This window comes from Triticum dicoccoides, chromosome 7A, assembly GCF_002162155.2.
Source record: "Triticum dicoccoides isolate Atlit2015 ecotype Zavitan chromosome 7A, WEW_v2.0, whole genome shotgun sequence".
NCBI lineage: Eukaryota > Viridiplantae > Streptophyta > Magnoliopsida > Poales > Poaceae > Triticum > Triticum dicoccoides.
The window spans coordinates 224,520,709-224,536,238 of NC_041392.1; the positions used below are offsets into that span (position 1 = coordinate 224,520,709).

Here is a 15,530-nt window from a genome sequence, read left to right on the forward strand (position 1 = left end):
GCATCTGCCTAAGGATTTTAAAGGCCCTCGTAGGTTAGATAATTACACAACTGATCTTCCACCCGAATCCTGGATTGAGAGCTAAGAGCTAGCGATGGAGATGTTAGATGTGAAGGATGTTGTATGCGCCAAGTACTTCGCCATGATGCTGGATGGGCCGCCTCAAACCTAGTTGAAGGGGTTACCCGCCAATTCTATCAATTCATGGGCTGAGTTGAAGGCGCGCTTTTTCAGAATTTTAAAGACACATGTAAACAACCCCTATTGATTATTGATCTGGATGCTTGTGTGCGGCGAGAGGATGAGTCTGCCCACCACTGGGTTCGCAGGGTTTCAACCATTCTCCACTCCTCGGATAGTATCAACGTCGGGTCTGTTGTTTTGATTTTAGATAAAAGTTACCATTTTACCCCCCTCGAGCAGAAGTTGGGGCGGCTTAAACGTCACTGCAATGACATGGGAGAGCTTATGGGAGCTCTCATCAAATATACTGAATCAGACAGCACCAAAGATCTTGTATCTGATGATGAGAAGTCTAGCAAGGGGAAGAAGAATGGTAATAACAAGGGTCAGCAGCAAAACATGACAGGTCTCAACCAGGGCAATGGTGGCAAACGCAAGCAATCCGATGGTGGGTTAGACTTTGTGGCTAACACCAATACACAACGTAATAATCAGCGTCATAAGGGTAAGCCGCAGTTTGGAGGACCGAGATTTAATCTGGAGGCGATATTGAATGAACCTTGCCCAAAACATAGTTTCCCGGATAAACCATCAACTCACCTCTGGAAGGATTGCTTTATTATGAAGGAATACAAGAACTCTGGCTTTCATCAGAATCATAGTAACAATAATGGCCCGCATGGCGGGTCAGGATTCGGCTCACACGGGCCAGGCTTTGGGGGCGGCGACCCAAGTTCTGGATATCAAGGACAGGGTAATCAGGGCGGTTATAATCAACAGCCCAGTCAGGGTAACCAGCAACAACAGTTAGGATATCAGAGTAATCCCAAGCAGCTTAACAGTGGCCAATATCATGTTTTCACCACAAGCCTTTGCAAGCGAGATCAGAATGTTCATAAACATGCAGTCAATGTAGTTGAGCCAGCAGTGCCTCGATATTTGCAGTGGTCAGAATAGCCAATTGTATGGAGTATGAGGATCACCTGCCTTGGGTTGATAATCTGGGTCAGCTGGCATCGGTGGTTTCCCCTCAAGTTGGGGGTTATAAATTCACTAAAGTGCTCATGGATGGTGGAAGCAGCATCAATGTCCTTTATTATGATACTTTTCGCCGTATGAACTTAACTGATAAGGACCTTTAGCCATCCTCTACAGTCTTTCACTGTGTTGTACCTGGTAAGTCGGCATACCCAGTTGGTAAGATCGCCTTGGAAGTGACCTTTGGCGATGATTATGATTACATGGCAGAGACATTGTGGTTTGAAGTGGTTAAGATTGAAAGCCCTTACCATGCCTTGTTTGGTCGCCCGGCTTATGCCAAGTTTATGGCACAACCTTGTTATGTATATTTGTAGCTTAAGATGCCAGGACGTAAGGGTACCATTACAGTCCATGGCAATAGGAAGGTTGCCTTGGAGTGTGAAGAAGGTGATGCTGCTTATGCCGAGTCTGCTTGTGCCACGAAGGAGCTCAAGTTTTATAAATATAATGTTGACCTGGCTGATATGACCCCCTTGAAGAAACCTACCACGGAGCAAGACCCTCTGTTGAAATTTAAGTCGGCGGATGACACCAAACAAGTTGATTTTGTTCCGGGCGACTCATCTCAACAGTTCACTATCAGTGCTAATATGGATCCGAAATAGGAAAGCACGCTCATCGAGTTCATCCATGAGAATCGGGACATCTTTGCGTGGAAGCCTTCAGACATGCCGGGTGTAATGAGAGAACTCGCTAAGCACACTCTCAATATTGATCCTAAGTTTAAGCCGGTCAAGCAATTCCTTCACCGTTTCAATGAAGAGCGACACAAGGCCATAAGAGAAGAGGTGGCCCGGCTCTTAGCGGCCGGGTTCATTGTTGAAGTTTTTCACCCTGAGTGGTTGACTAACCCAGTGCTGGTGCTTAAGAAAAATGGCACTTGGCGTATGTGTGTGGATTATACAGATCTTAATAAAGCCTATCCGTCTGATCCTTTTGCTCTTCCCCGCATTGATCAGATCATCGATGCCACGGAGGGTTGTGAGCATTTGAGTTTCCTGGATGCTTATTCTGGTTATCATCAGATTAAAATGGCAGTTAAAGACCAAGAGAAGACGGCTTTCATCACACCTTTTGGAGCTTTCTGCTATGTATCTATGCCTTTTGGGCTCAAGAGTGCGCAGGCGACTTATCAACATTGTGTCCAAAACTGTCTTCATAATCAGATTGGACGCAATGTTCATTCTTATGTGGATGATATTGTTGTAAAGTCCAGGAAGAAAGAGACTCCATTGGATGATTTGAAGGAAACCTTTGACAATCTCCGGGTCTACAAGATGATGCTTAACCTGGCCAAATGTGTTTTTGGTGTACTGATAACCCACAAGTGTAGGGAATTGCAACAGTTTTCGAGGGTAGAGTATTCAACCCAAATTTATTGATTCGACACAAGGGGAGCCAAAGAATATTCTCAAGTATTAGCAGCTGAGTTGTCAATTCAACCACACCTGAAAGACTTAATATCTGCAGCAAAGTATTTAGTAGCAAAGTAGTATGGAAGTAACAGTAACGGTAGCAAAAGTAACAGTAGCAGTTTGGTAGAGTCGTAACAGTGGAAACAGAAAAGTGATGGAGCAAAGATCAATATGTGAAAAGCTCATAGGCAATGGATCAATGATGGATAATTATGTTGGATGGCATTCATCATGCAACAGTTATAACATAGGGTGACACAGAACTAGCTCCAATTCATCAATATAATGTAGGCATGTATTCCGAATATAGTCATACGTGCTTATGGAAAAGAACTTGCATGACATCTTTTGTCCTACCCTCTCGTGGCAGCAGGGTCCTATTGGCAACTAAGGGATATTAAGGCCTCCTTTTAATAGAGTACTGGACCAAAGCATTAGCACTTAGTGAATACATGAACTCCTCAAACTACGGTAATCACCGGGAAGTGTCCCGACTATTGTCACTCCAGGGTTGCCGGATCATAACACATAGTAGGTGACTATACACTACTATGGAAAAGCCTAGCAGTAGCACTGGTTTTTGGCCTAGCAGTAGCGCGGGTTACCGCGCTACTGATAAGGCGTTACAGCTAAAGGTTAGCAGTAGCGTTGGTCAACACACGCTACTGCTATATGCACTTAGTAGCAGCACTTTTTTCACAGCACGCTACTGGTAAGTACTAGCAGCGCACCTCCGCGCCCGCGCTACTACTATTATTGCGTATTCTATTTCTTTTTCATTTTATGTCATTTCATACACCATTATACAAGTTTTCATACAGTAGCAATTTAGAGATTCTTTTTACATTATAATGAGTTACTACATCACTGGGTGAAAGAACCGTGGACTAGTTTCAAGTGGATGGATCCATCCACTTGAAACTAATCTGCGGTTCTTTCACCCAATGATATAATAAATCATCATCATCATCATCATATCATTAACAACTTATCATCATAATACATAATTGTCATATAACACCTCCTCATGATCATCATTTTCATCAATGAGACATCATATAGCAAGTTGGTCACCAGTCATAATCACAACTCCTCCTCCTCCTCATTAACTCCAACACAATGTAGCACATAATAACACATTGTACCTAGGACCTACTACCCTCTCTTAGGTAAAATAACATAAAACAAGGTAGGCCCTGACTCTCCATTATGGAGAATGGAGATTATCCTGTCTCCAATTCTCGCCCTTCGCACAACGTTGCTTCCAAGTAGCTCCCTACGATTGACCATACATTTTTTACAATCTTTGATTGTCATGTCTTCATCAGTTTTAGAAATCCGGTATGAACAGGAGTGATTCGTAGGATGACATGGCCGTAAGTTCAAAACATCAAGGCGACCTTTCGGAAACATCAGATGAGACACACAATCCTTTGGATTTTCTGTTGAAAAACATAGCAATAATGTTGTAGTTAGCAATGTAGTTGAGTTTTAGAAAAATTTATGCAAATGATGCATGGATGTCGTAATAGTAAAGAATCTTACCATGGCATCTCCATGGATGTTACCATAGTTCAACACGTGCATTAGTGACACGTATTGACCATAATGTGGAGGAATTTGATAATAGATATTGTAATTCTCAAGATCACTAATAAATGATATCAGATGATTTTTCTCCTGATAAGTTAATTCTGAGCCATCTGTGTAGTAGGTTATGTCTACCATCTTCCACACATTCTTTGAAGAATGAAAATAAGTTATCAATGGAAATAAGCTATCAACTATTTTGAAATAAATAATATAAATTACTTAATAACTATGTTTGAGAAACTCACATGGCGGTAGAATTGGAAGCGTATCAATAAGGACCCAAATGTCCATATTATCTTGCTCGATGTCAAGATCACTAAGATCCATGGTGACAATCATACCCTCATGAAAAGCATACGTCTTGCAAAGTGCTTCCGAATTCAGGCAACCAAAATGGGTTACGCTCTCAAAATTGTATAGATTTACATCGAAATCCTTACCCTGATGGGTCCTTAGCTGAATTATCTTTGTTTCCATACTTTCATGATCTTGAAAATCCATCCTCTTCAAGAGATAGCGTCTTGCATGGCATGGGATAAGCTAGTCGGATTGTAAAAGACGAAAATTACACGTTGAAGAAGCAGAAGTCATGCTTAATTACAAAAAAACACTTGTCGTCATTGCGTACCATTTCAAAATCGAAGGTCTCCTGGAGCTTAATGCTAAAGCGCCGACCTTCTACCAGCTAAGGCATGTCGCACTGACCCCGGTCGTCGCCACACCAGTCGCACTCCACCGGGAGACTTTCGTCGTCCGACGACGACATTGACGGCATTTCCTATGTTCATAATTGAAACATTAAACTTGTACAATTAAATATATGTACTACAAAAACTAAATTAGATCATTATTATTCATCACGGGTTGACCATCAGTTTGTCGAGTCTTTTCTTTAAAAACTCTCAGCCCACGTGGTGTATACATTCGATCGTTGGTGATGGTTGTTGAGGGAGTCCTGGACTAAGGGGTCCTCGGGCGTCCGTCCTGTTAGCCATGGGCCGGATTGATTGGCTATGAAGATACGAAGACCGAAGACTGTACCCATGTCCGGATGGGACTCTCCTTGGTGTGGAAGGCAAGCTTAGCTACCGGATATGTAGATTCCTTTCTTTGTAACCGACCTTGTGTAACCCTAGATCCTCCCGGTGTCTATATAAACCGGAGGACTTAGTTTGGACAAGAGACTCATTATCATACCCATACAAGCTAGACCTCTAGGGTTTAGCCATTACGATCTCGAGGTAGATCAACTCTTGTACTACTCATTTTCATCAATATCAATCAAGCAGGACGTAGGGTATTACTTCCATAGAGAGGGCCCAAACCTGGGTAAACATCGTGTCCCTTGCCTCCTGTTACCATCGACCTTAGGTGCACAGTTCGGGACCCCCTACCCAAGATCCGCCGGTTTTGACACCGACATTGGTTCTTTCATTGAGAGTTCCACTGTGCTGTCGCCAAAAGGTTTGATGGCCCCTTCGATCGTCAATAATGACACTGTCCAAGGAGAAACTTTCCTCCCCGGACAGATCTTTGTGTTTGGCGGCTCCGCACTGCGGGCCAACTCATTTGGCCATCTAGAGCAGATCAAAAGCTACGCCCCTGACCATCAGGTTAGATTTGGGAGCTTGAACTATGTTGCGAACATCCGTGGAGACTTGATCTTCATCGGATTTGAGACCGTGGTAGCCGCTCCCGGTCACCCCGATGATCATGACCTAAATTTGTCATCTGGACGCATCCAGGAGATTGCTCCTGTAACCGCTCTACCCCTAGATCCGGAGCAAGCAGCGCCATCCAAGGACGGGAGGATCAACCCCACTCTGGAGGCCACAGATTCCACGGCGTTGGAGCCGCACATAGACTTAACCTCTCACGACGTTTTTGTCAGCGGAACTCCGGACTCGTCTCCAGTCTTAAGTTCCGAACCATGTGAGCCCTCGGACGCCGAGCTCGATCGTTTGTCGATCTTCGAATTCAGCGCCGCATACATCTTCCAGCACTCGCCTTTGGGCGATGTGCTAAACTCATTAAAAAACCTATCCTTGGCGGAGGACTCACAACCGAACTATATCCGGCTTAAACTAGGGGCTAACGGTGGAGAATTTTGCTTCCCACCCGCCACCCACTTCATAGCCATGGTCGAGGATTTGACCGACGAACTTGATTACGACTCTGAAGACATCGACGGTATGGACGACGATGCCGGAGAAGAAGAGGCCCAGAACCCGCTGTTCACCGGACGCTGGATGGCCACTTCCCGTATGATGTATACATGGTGGATGCACCAAAGGAGAACAACGGCGAGGACAAGGAAGATCCAGCTGAGGATAAACCTTCTGAAATACAGTCCAAGCGCTTGCGTCAGCGGCTCCGCTCTAAGTCACGCCGTAGTAAAGACAGCAACACTGGCACATGAGAAGATAACACTCCAGAAGGTGCCGAAGACAACGAAGACCCCGTCGATGCAGTTAATGAACAAGATGAACGGGAAGGCGGGCAGGTTAACCCCGGTAAACAGGCCACGCATGAAGATTCAGAGGACGATAATTACCTTCCGCTCTCCGAGGACGAGGTGAGCCTCGGCACCGAGTATTTCATCATGCCTGAGGAACCTCTTGAGCAGGAGCGCTTCAAGCGCCAGCTAATTGCCACTGCAAGGAGCCTAAAAAAGAAGCAGCAACAGCTTCAAGCTGACCAAGATCTGCTCAATGATAAAAGGACCGACGTCCTAGCAGCCGAAGAATACGGCCTCAAGCGCCCAACCAAAAGCTACCCAAAGCGCAAATTGCTACCTCAATTTGACGAGGAGGCGCCGGAATACATACCTCCATCTTACAATGCGGCTGACCGGCCACCACGTGGTCGAGACAAAACAACAATTCATGCCGAACACCAGCCAGCCCCCGCCTCAGCGCACAGGTAGAGGTAAATTAGCCCATGGTCATTCGGCAAAACCTGAACAATAAAGCAGGACATACTAGATCAATCTACGGATCGCGAGGACGTGCCTCGACACGCGATGACGGCCACCTATTCGGACGTGACAAATTTAGTCATGAGCGGGCTGAAAACCATAGACGGACTCCATCAGAGCTACGTCGCGATACGGCCTGATATAGAGGCGCTGCACACCCTCATTGCTTCACCGATGAGGTCCTGGATCATGAATTCCCAGAAGGGTTCAAACCCGTGAATATAGAATCATACGATGGAACCACGGACCCCGCGGTGTGGATCGAAGAGTTCATTCTCCACATTCATATGGCCCATGGCGATGACCTCCACGCCATCAAATACCTCCCTTTAAAACTCATGGGGCCAGCTCGGCACTGGCTCAACAGTCTACCTGCAAATTCTACTGGCAGCTGGGAAGACTTGGAGAGGCCTTCCTCGATAACTTCCAAGGTACATATGTTCGACCTTCGGACGCTGATGACTTAAGCCATATAGTTCAACAGCCCGGAGAGTCCTCCAGGAAATTCTGGAATAGGTTCTTAACTAAAAAGAACCAAATCATCGATTGTCCGGGTGTCGAAGCCCTAGCAGCCTTCAAACACAGCATCCGCGACGAATGGCTCGCTCGCCACCTCGGCCAAGAAAAGCCAAAATACATGGCAGCCCTCATGGCACTCATGACCCGCTTTTGTGCGGGCGAGGACAGTTGGTTGGCCCGTAGCAAAAGCAATGCAAGCGACGCCGACACCTCTGAAGCTAAAACTAGCAAAGACAAGTCTCGACGCAACAGATATAAACATCGAAACAACAGTGATAACACTGAGGACACGACAGTCAATGCCGGATTCAGGGGCTCTAAGTCTGGTCAGCGGAAGAAGCCGTTCCAAAAGAACAATTCAGGCCCATCCAGCTTGGACCACATACTTGATCGTCCGTGCCAGATTCATGGCACCCCAGACAAACCACCCAATCATACAAATAGAGATTGCTGGGTTTTTAAACAGGCCGGCAAATTAAACACCGAGAACAGGGAAAATGGATCGCAAAGCGAGGACGATGACGAAGAGCCCTAGCAACCGAACACAGGGGGACAGAAGAAATTTTCCCCTTAGGTCAAAACGGTGAATATGATATACGCTACCCACATCCCCAAGAGAGAGCGCAAGCGTGCGCTCAGGGACGTCTACGCGATAGAGCCAGTCGCCCCAAAATTTAATCCATGGTCGTCATGCCCGATCACCTTTGATCGTCGGGATCATTCGACCAATATCCGTCACGGTGGCTCTGCCGCACTTGTCCTAGACCCAATAATTGATGGGTTCCACTTGACTCGTGTCCTTATAGACGGAGGTAGCAGCCTTAATCTGCTCTATCAGGATACATCATGAAAAATGGGCATTAACCCATCTCGGATTAAGCCCACTAGGACTACATTCAAAGGAGTCATACCAGGTGTAGAGGCCCGCGTATGGGCTCAATCACACTAGAGGTTGTCTTTGGATCTCTGGACAACTTCCAAAGCGAGGAGTTAATCTTCGATATCGTCCCTTTCCGTAGCGGCTATCACGCACTGCTTGGACAAACTGCGTTTGCTCGATTCAACGCAGTACCACACTATGCTTATCTCAAGCTCAAGATGCCCGGTCCACGTGGCGTCATAACAGTCAACGGAAATACGAAATGCTCCCTCCATACAGAAGAGCACACAACTGCCTTAGCAGCAGAAGTACAGAGCGGCCTTCTCAAGCAGAACCTTAATTTGGCTGCCGTGCCCACGAACACTGTTAAGAGGGTCTAAACTACTCTACAGCAGGAGAGCTCGGCTCGTCAGGAGCTCGACTAGCAATCCGGCCTTCGTTGCAATTCCGATCAAGTGGTGGCATTCGTGCCGCACGTATATAACTACGCACTCAAAATCCCATGGGCATCGACGAAGGCATAGCTAGCTTGTGGTCTGTAGTACAGCTCAACCGACATCAGATACACACATACTTTCACTTTTACTTGTTTCCTTTTTAGGTCTCAATCCCACAGGCACCATCTGGTGGTCTGGTCATCGGTCCTCTTGAAGGATAAACACACCAAGACGGCAAGAAACACAGACATATGGGGGACTTTTTAGGTGATTCCATTAACGATAACTCTACCTGTTTTTCAGGACCCGCATGCAGCTCTACCTTGGTTTCAGCATGTCAAATAGCCTGTTGCTTATCGCACTACCTGTATCAATGCGCCTTGACGTACTAATTAAATTACAATGAGAATAGTTTGTGGTTGGAGCTATAGGACTCCAACTTTTTACCTTCGTACCTTTTCTGTTTTCTTTCTTTTTTCAGCTGCCCTGTGGATAACCCTATCAGGCAGCACCCGTACACTTTGGTACGTTTCACGTTCGCCAGGGGCTGCACAGCACCCCACACTATGGCAACAAAAGCCTGAACACTTTCTATAAGTATAGTTCGGCACCCTGAATTTAGCATTATATCCATTGGCTCCGAATCATGTCTTTGGTCAATCGTTGGGTTGCCCGGCTCCTGTGCTTGCTACCTTACGTTCCGCTATATCGGCTAAGGTAGTAAAGGGAGAACTACTGCGATCATGCCTTGGTTTATCCAAAGGAGCACCTCAGTAGAGAAAGCCGAAAACTGACTGTCATGATGCGGCGAGAGCCGGTCAGCTGTTCGGAGGTTGCAAATCGTTGGAGATTTCTTCTGCATTACGCGAAGGATTGGTACTTCCCGATCACACGCTTATAGCACTCTAGTTCAGATACTAGGGGCTGCGCCCATGTTTTTATTGTCGCACTCCTATGGCTAAGTGAGGGTGAGGGAGTCCTGGATTAGGGGGTATCCGGATAGCCGGATTATATCCTTTGGCCAGACTGATGGACTATGAAGATATGAGATTGAAGACTTCGTCCCGTGTCCGGATGGGACTCTACTTGGCGTGGAAGGCAAGCTAGGCAATACGGATATGTATATCTCCTCCTTTGTAACCGACCTTGTGTAACCCTAGCCCCCTCCGGTGTCTATATAAACCGGAGGGTTTTAGTCCGTAGGACAACATACAATCATACCATAGGCTAGCTTCTAGGGTTTAGCCTCTTCGATCTCGTGGTAGATCAACTCTTGTACTACTCATATTATCAAGAATAATCAAGCAGGACATAGAGTTTTACCTCCATCAAGAGGGCCCGAACCTGGGTAAAACATCGTGTCCCTGCCTCGTGTTACCATCCACCTTAGACGCACAGTTCGGGACCCCCTACCCGAGATCCGCCGGTTTTGAAACCGACATTGGTGCTTTCATTGAGAGTTCCACTGTGCCGTCGCCGTAAGGTAGGATGCCTCGTCTCGTTGTTAAAAACAACATCACTGTTGGAGGAGCCCTGGTTGTCCGCTAAACTCTCCGGCTTGGCAGTTTCGTCATGACCGCCAGTTCGGCCACCGCACCGACGATGACTTCTCGGGTCATCAAAAACAACCTCCACGCCGGCTCGGAATTCGCCGAGCAGATGGATCCAATAGAGCTCTCTTCCCTAAACGAGCTCTTGGATCGTATCGCCTCCTTGGGAGTCGCTACAGACTATGATCGGATTGGGCTTAAACCCGATTAGAGGGAGATTATATCTCCACCGGTCACCCATCATATTGCGGTGGTGGAGGAACAATGCGACGATTCTTCCTCTACCCTGAGGACTAACTATGTCCGGATTCCTAAGCTCTCTGAGCCGGATACCCGTTCACGGGAAGACATCACCCAAGCCCAGAACCTAGAGTCAGGCAGCGGGCCAGACTCATCGGGCAACACTCTGGAATCCAAACTTCCAAGATTGGAAACTCCTCGGCCCCTGGGTCTCAGATCGGGTAGGGGTTCGGACTCAAATCCACCCACCCGCCCAGACATAAACGATCTTTCCCACATCAGGCAAGAGCCCCATGAAACAGTACATCATTATTGGGCCAGATTCCTCCTTGTGATGAACAAGGTTAAGGACTGTCGCGAGGTAGACACAGTCTCATTTTTCTGCAATAATTGCACGGACAAGGGAATCCTTAACGCCTTAAGTCGCCGTGACATATCACGCTTCGCTGACTTGGCGTCCATAGTATGAAAGTACCGTGCGATGGAAAGCGCCTGGAAAACCGAAACAAAATTTTGGGATTATCCGGCTCGGAATATACACCCAGTCCGAAGTAAAAGGGTGCACTATCACAAAACACCCGAGTTAGTTATAAAGAGACAAAAACCCTCTACAGGGCATAGAACCGTATTGGAGGGATGGCTTAACGGACCCTGCAAAATTCATAGTACAGTGGATACCATACCAACACATAGCCTTAGAGCATGTTGGATACTCCGGCAGGTGGCCAAAAGTGGTGAGGATCTTCTCGTCCCAAATGCCACAGAGCACCATCCCGTGGATAACATACGGTATTAACAGTCTTTGAAACCTTCGCATCAAATAATAGGCGCAAGCGCACACTCCGCAGCCTCGCCGAAATCTGCCACGTGGCAGCAATGAATCCATGGAGTGACACGGCTATTACCTTCAATGCCAGTGACGAACCTAAATTCCAAACAGCCCGAGCACCAGCTGCACTGGTCCTCAGCCCAATTGTGGATGGCTTTCGACTCACCAAAGTACTCATGGACGGCGACAGTGGATTAAACCTCATCTATGAGGAAACTCTTCAAAAAATGGAAATAGACTGGAACCGCATTGAGCAAAGCAGCACAACCTTCAGAGGAATCATCCCTAGTCGGGAAGCACGCTGTGCTGGGAAAATCACACTAGATGTGGTATTCGGCACGCCGGAGAACTATAGGTCCAAAGAAATTACATTCCAAGTGGCCCCTTTCAGTAGCGGATACCACACCCTTTTAGGACGGGAGGCGTTCAGGATCTTCCAAGCCATACCCCATTATGGGTACATGAAGCTCAAAATGCCCGGGCCCAACGGAATCATCACTCTCGCTAGTGATCCGGACATAGCACTCCGCACCGAAAACAAAACAACCGCATTGGCCCTCGAGGCATTATTCGAAGCCCTTTCGGCCGAGGAATTAACTGCGCTACGCTCCACAGTGGATAGGGACGATGTGATACTTGACAAGAGATCCAAGTCCACCTCTTTTAAACCAGCGGAAGAAATAGTCCAATTCCAAGTCCACCCAACGGACCCTACAAAAACAGCCTCCATCGGGGCATAGTTAAACCCCACTGTGGACGCCGCACTACGAGAGTTCCTGCGCGAGAATTGGGACATATTCGCCTGGCACCCCTCAGACATGCCAGGAATCCCACGCAGGCTGGCCGAGCACAGCCTCAATGTCCTAAAGGGATTCAAGTCGGTCAAGCAGGCTCTTCGGCGTTTCTCTAAACCTAAGAGACAAGCTATGGGAGAGGAACTAGCCAAGTTATTGGAGGCCAGATTCATTAGAGAAATAAAACACCCGGACTGGCTAGCAAACTTGGTGATGGTACCAAAGAAGGACAAATCCTGGCGCCTATGCGTTGATTTCAAGGACCTCAACAAGGCTTGCCCAAAGGATCCCTTCCCCCTCCCCCACATTGATCAAATTATCGATGCCACCGTAGGACACGAGTCATTGTGTTTCCTTGACGCATACTCCGGCTACCACCAAATCAAGATGGCGGAGTCCGACCAAGCCGCAACGGCATTTATCACACCATACGGCCCCTTCTGTTTCAACACAATGCCTTTTGGGCTCAAAAACACCAGCTTGACATATCAGCGCATGATTCAGACATGTCTGGAGAAACAGATCGGCAAAACAATAGAGGCATACGTAGACGATGTGGTCATCAAAACCAAACACGTCGACTCTCTAATAGATGACTTGAGGCTCACATTCGACAACCTCCGAACATACGACATCAAGAACAATCCGGAAAAATGCATTTTCGGCGTACCAGCCGGAAAGCTCCTGGGCTTCATTGTCTCCAGTAGAGGAATTGAAGCTAATCCGGCCAAAATCCGAGCTTTGTCATAGTTGGCTACCCCAATAGACCTCAAACAAATGCAGAAATTAACTGGATGTGTGGTGGCTCTAAGCCGCTTTATCTCCCACTTAGGAGAAAAGGCATTACCCCTTTATCGCCTCCTTCGGCACCCCGAACACTTCAAGTGGACAGACGCGGCCACGGCCGGATTGGAAGAAATAAAAGCCATACTGGCAACCAACCCAATCCTGGCCGCGCCAAACATTGGTGAACCAATGCTGTTATACATTGCGACAACTCATCAGGTTGTAAGCGCAGTGCTCGTCATCGAACGAGAAGCAGACGGACATAAATTCCCTCTTCAAAAGCCGGTATATTATGTATCCACTGTCCTCACTCCATTCAAATCACGGTACCCACATTATCAAAAGATAGCCTATGCGGTATTCATGGCACCCCGGAAGCTGCGACACTACTTTCAAGAGTGTTCGATTACAGCAGCCTCGGAAGTGCCACTTAATGATATTATAAACAACGCGACGCCACGGACCGGATTGCCAAATGGGCCATTGAGCCCCTCCCGTTCGACATAACATACAAACCTTGGTGAGGCATTAAATCGCAAGTATTGGCCGACTTTGTCGCCGAATGGACGGAAGCCGAACTCCCTAAAGAGTATGACGCATACTCCAATTGGATCATGCACTTCGACGGCTCCAAAATGCTGGCCGGTCTGGGGGATGGCATCGTCCTGACGTCCCCAACCAGAGATACCGTTCAATACGTACTGCAGATACTGTATACAGACTCCAACAACACAGCCGAATACGAAGCCCTGTTGAATGGTCTTCGGATGGCAGTCTCCATGGGCATTCAACGCCTGGAGGTGCATGGGGATTCGAACCTCGCAATATCCCAAATAAATGGAGACTTTGAAGCCAAGGATCCGAAGATGGCGGCCTATCGAAATGCCATCCTAAAGATGTCTCGGTTCGAGGGGCTCGAATTTCACCATGCGGCTCGAGAAAACAATCAGGCGGCGGATATCCTCGCCCGCACCGGCGCAAAACGCGATGCGGTCCCCCAACATCTTTTTGGAGAGGTTGTTTAAACCATCCGTGGTATGGGAAGGGGACACCGGTAGCAATAGTCCGGACCCAGCCACAATGCCCGATACCAAACACTCTGACATAATCGGAGGCTCTGCCACTGAAATAACACCTTCAGCCCACGTCATAATGGCCATCATTGCCCCGTGGACAGAACCATTCTTGGCCTACCTAACTAGGCAGGAACTTCCCAAGGACCAAAATGAGGCACGCTGCATAGTGCGGCGATCTAAAGCCTACAGGGTCCACGAGGGAGAGCTGTATAAAAAAAGCACTACCGGAGTCCTTCAAAGGTGCATCTCCGAAGAGGAAGGGCGGAAGCTTTTGGTAGAAATTCACGCCGGACTCGGCGGCCACCATGCCGCAGCCCGGGCCCTTGTAAGCAAGGCCTTCCGTACAGGTTTTTATTGGCTGACGGCCCGGGCAGACGCACGTGACCTGGTCCAACGCTGCGCCAGTTGCCAGCTTTTTGCAAACCAAAGCCACATGCAACCCACCGCCCTCCAAACAATCCCCATTACCTGGCCCTTCGCGGTCTGGGGGCTTGACATGGTTGGAACCCTCAAAGGGGGAACCCGTAAGAAAAAAATACTTACTGGTCATGGTGGATAAATTCACCAAATGGATAGAAGCTAAACCTGTTAAAACAACCGAATCCGGACCGGTGATAGACTTCATATCCGGGGTTTTACACCGTTATGGCGTCCCCCATAGCATCATCACTGACAATGGCACGAACTTGATGGCCGACGAGGTAAAACTCTGGTGCAGCAACATGGGCATCAAGCTCGATTATGCTTCTGTCTATCACCCACAAACCAACGACCAAGTTGAGCGAGAAAATGGTCTTATCATGAGTGGCATCAAACCCAGATTAGTGCGGTCCTTAAAGGAGTCTAACACGCACTGGGTAGAGGAGCTCGACTCCGTACTCTGGGGGCTGCGGACCATGCCGAATCGTACTACCGGATACACACCCTTCTTTATGATGTACGGTGCAGAGGCAGTTCTGCCCTGCGACATAATTTATGACTCACCTCGAGTGCGCATGTACGAAGAAAGAGAAGCCGAGCTCGATCGGCAGGACAGTCTGGACACTCTGGAGGAGGAGCGCGACGTGGCAAAAGCCCTTTTATCAGCAACAGGCTCACAGATACCAAAGTAGAGAAGTACGGGCCAAAACTTATAACATTGGCGAGTTAGTTCTATGCCCGCCGGAGAAGAAAAAGACCAAGCTCGAGCCCAAATGGGAAGGTCCCTTCA

At 47.8% G+C, this 15,530-nt stretch overlaps 1 protein-coding gene across 1 annotated transcript in view; it reads left to right on the forward strand.

The window, feature by feature from the left end:
• Positions 1 to 456: 456 nt before the first annotated feature.
• Positions 457 to 15,530, forward strand: part of LOC119333406 (wiskott-Aldrich syndrome protein homolog 1-like) — a 119,262-nt gene continuing 104,188 nt past the window's right edge. Inside the window, exon 1 of the mRNA XM_037606309.1 lies at positions 457 to 688. Within this exon, the coding sequence (XP_037462206.1) occupies positions 457 to 688 (232 nt within the window). The remainder of the gene's footprint in view (positions 689 to 15,530) is intronic.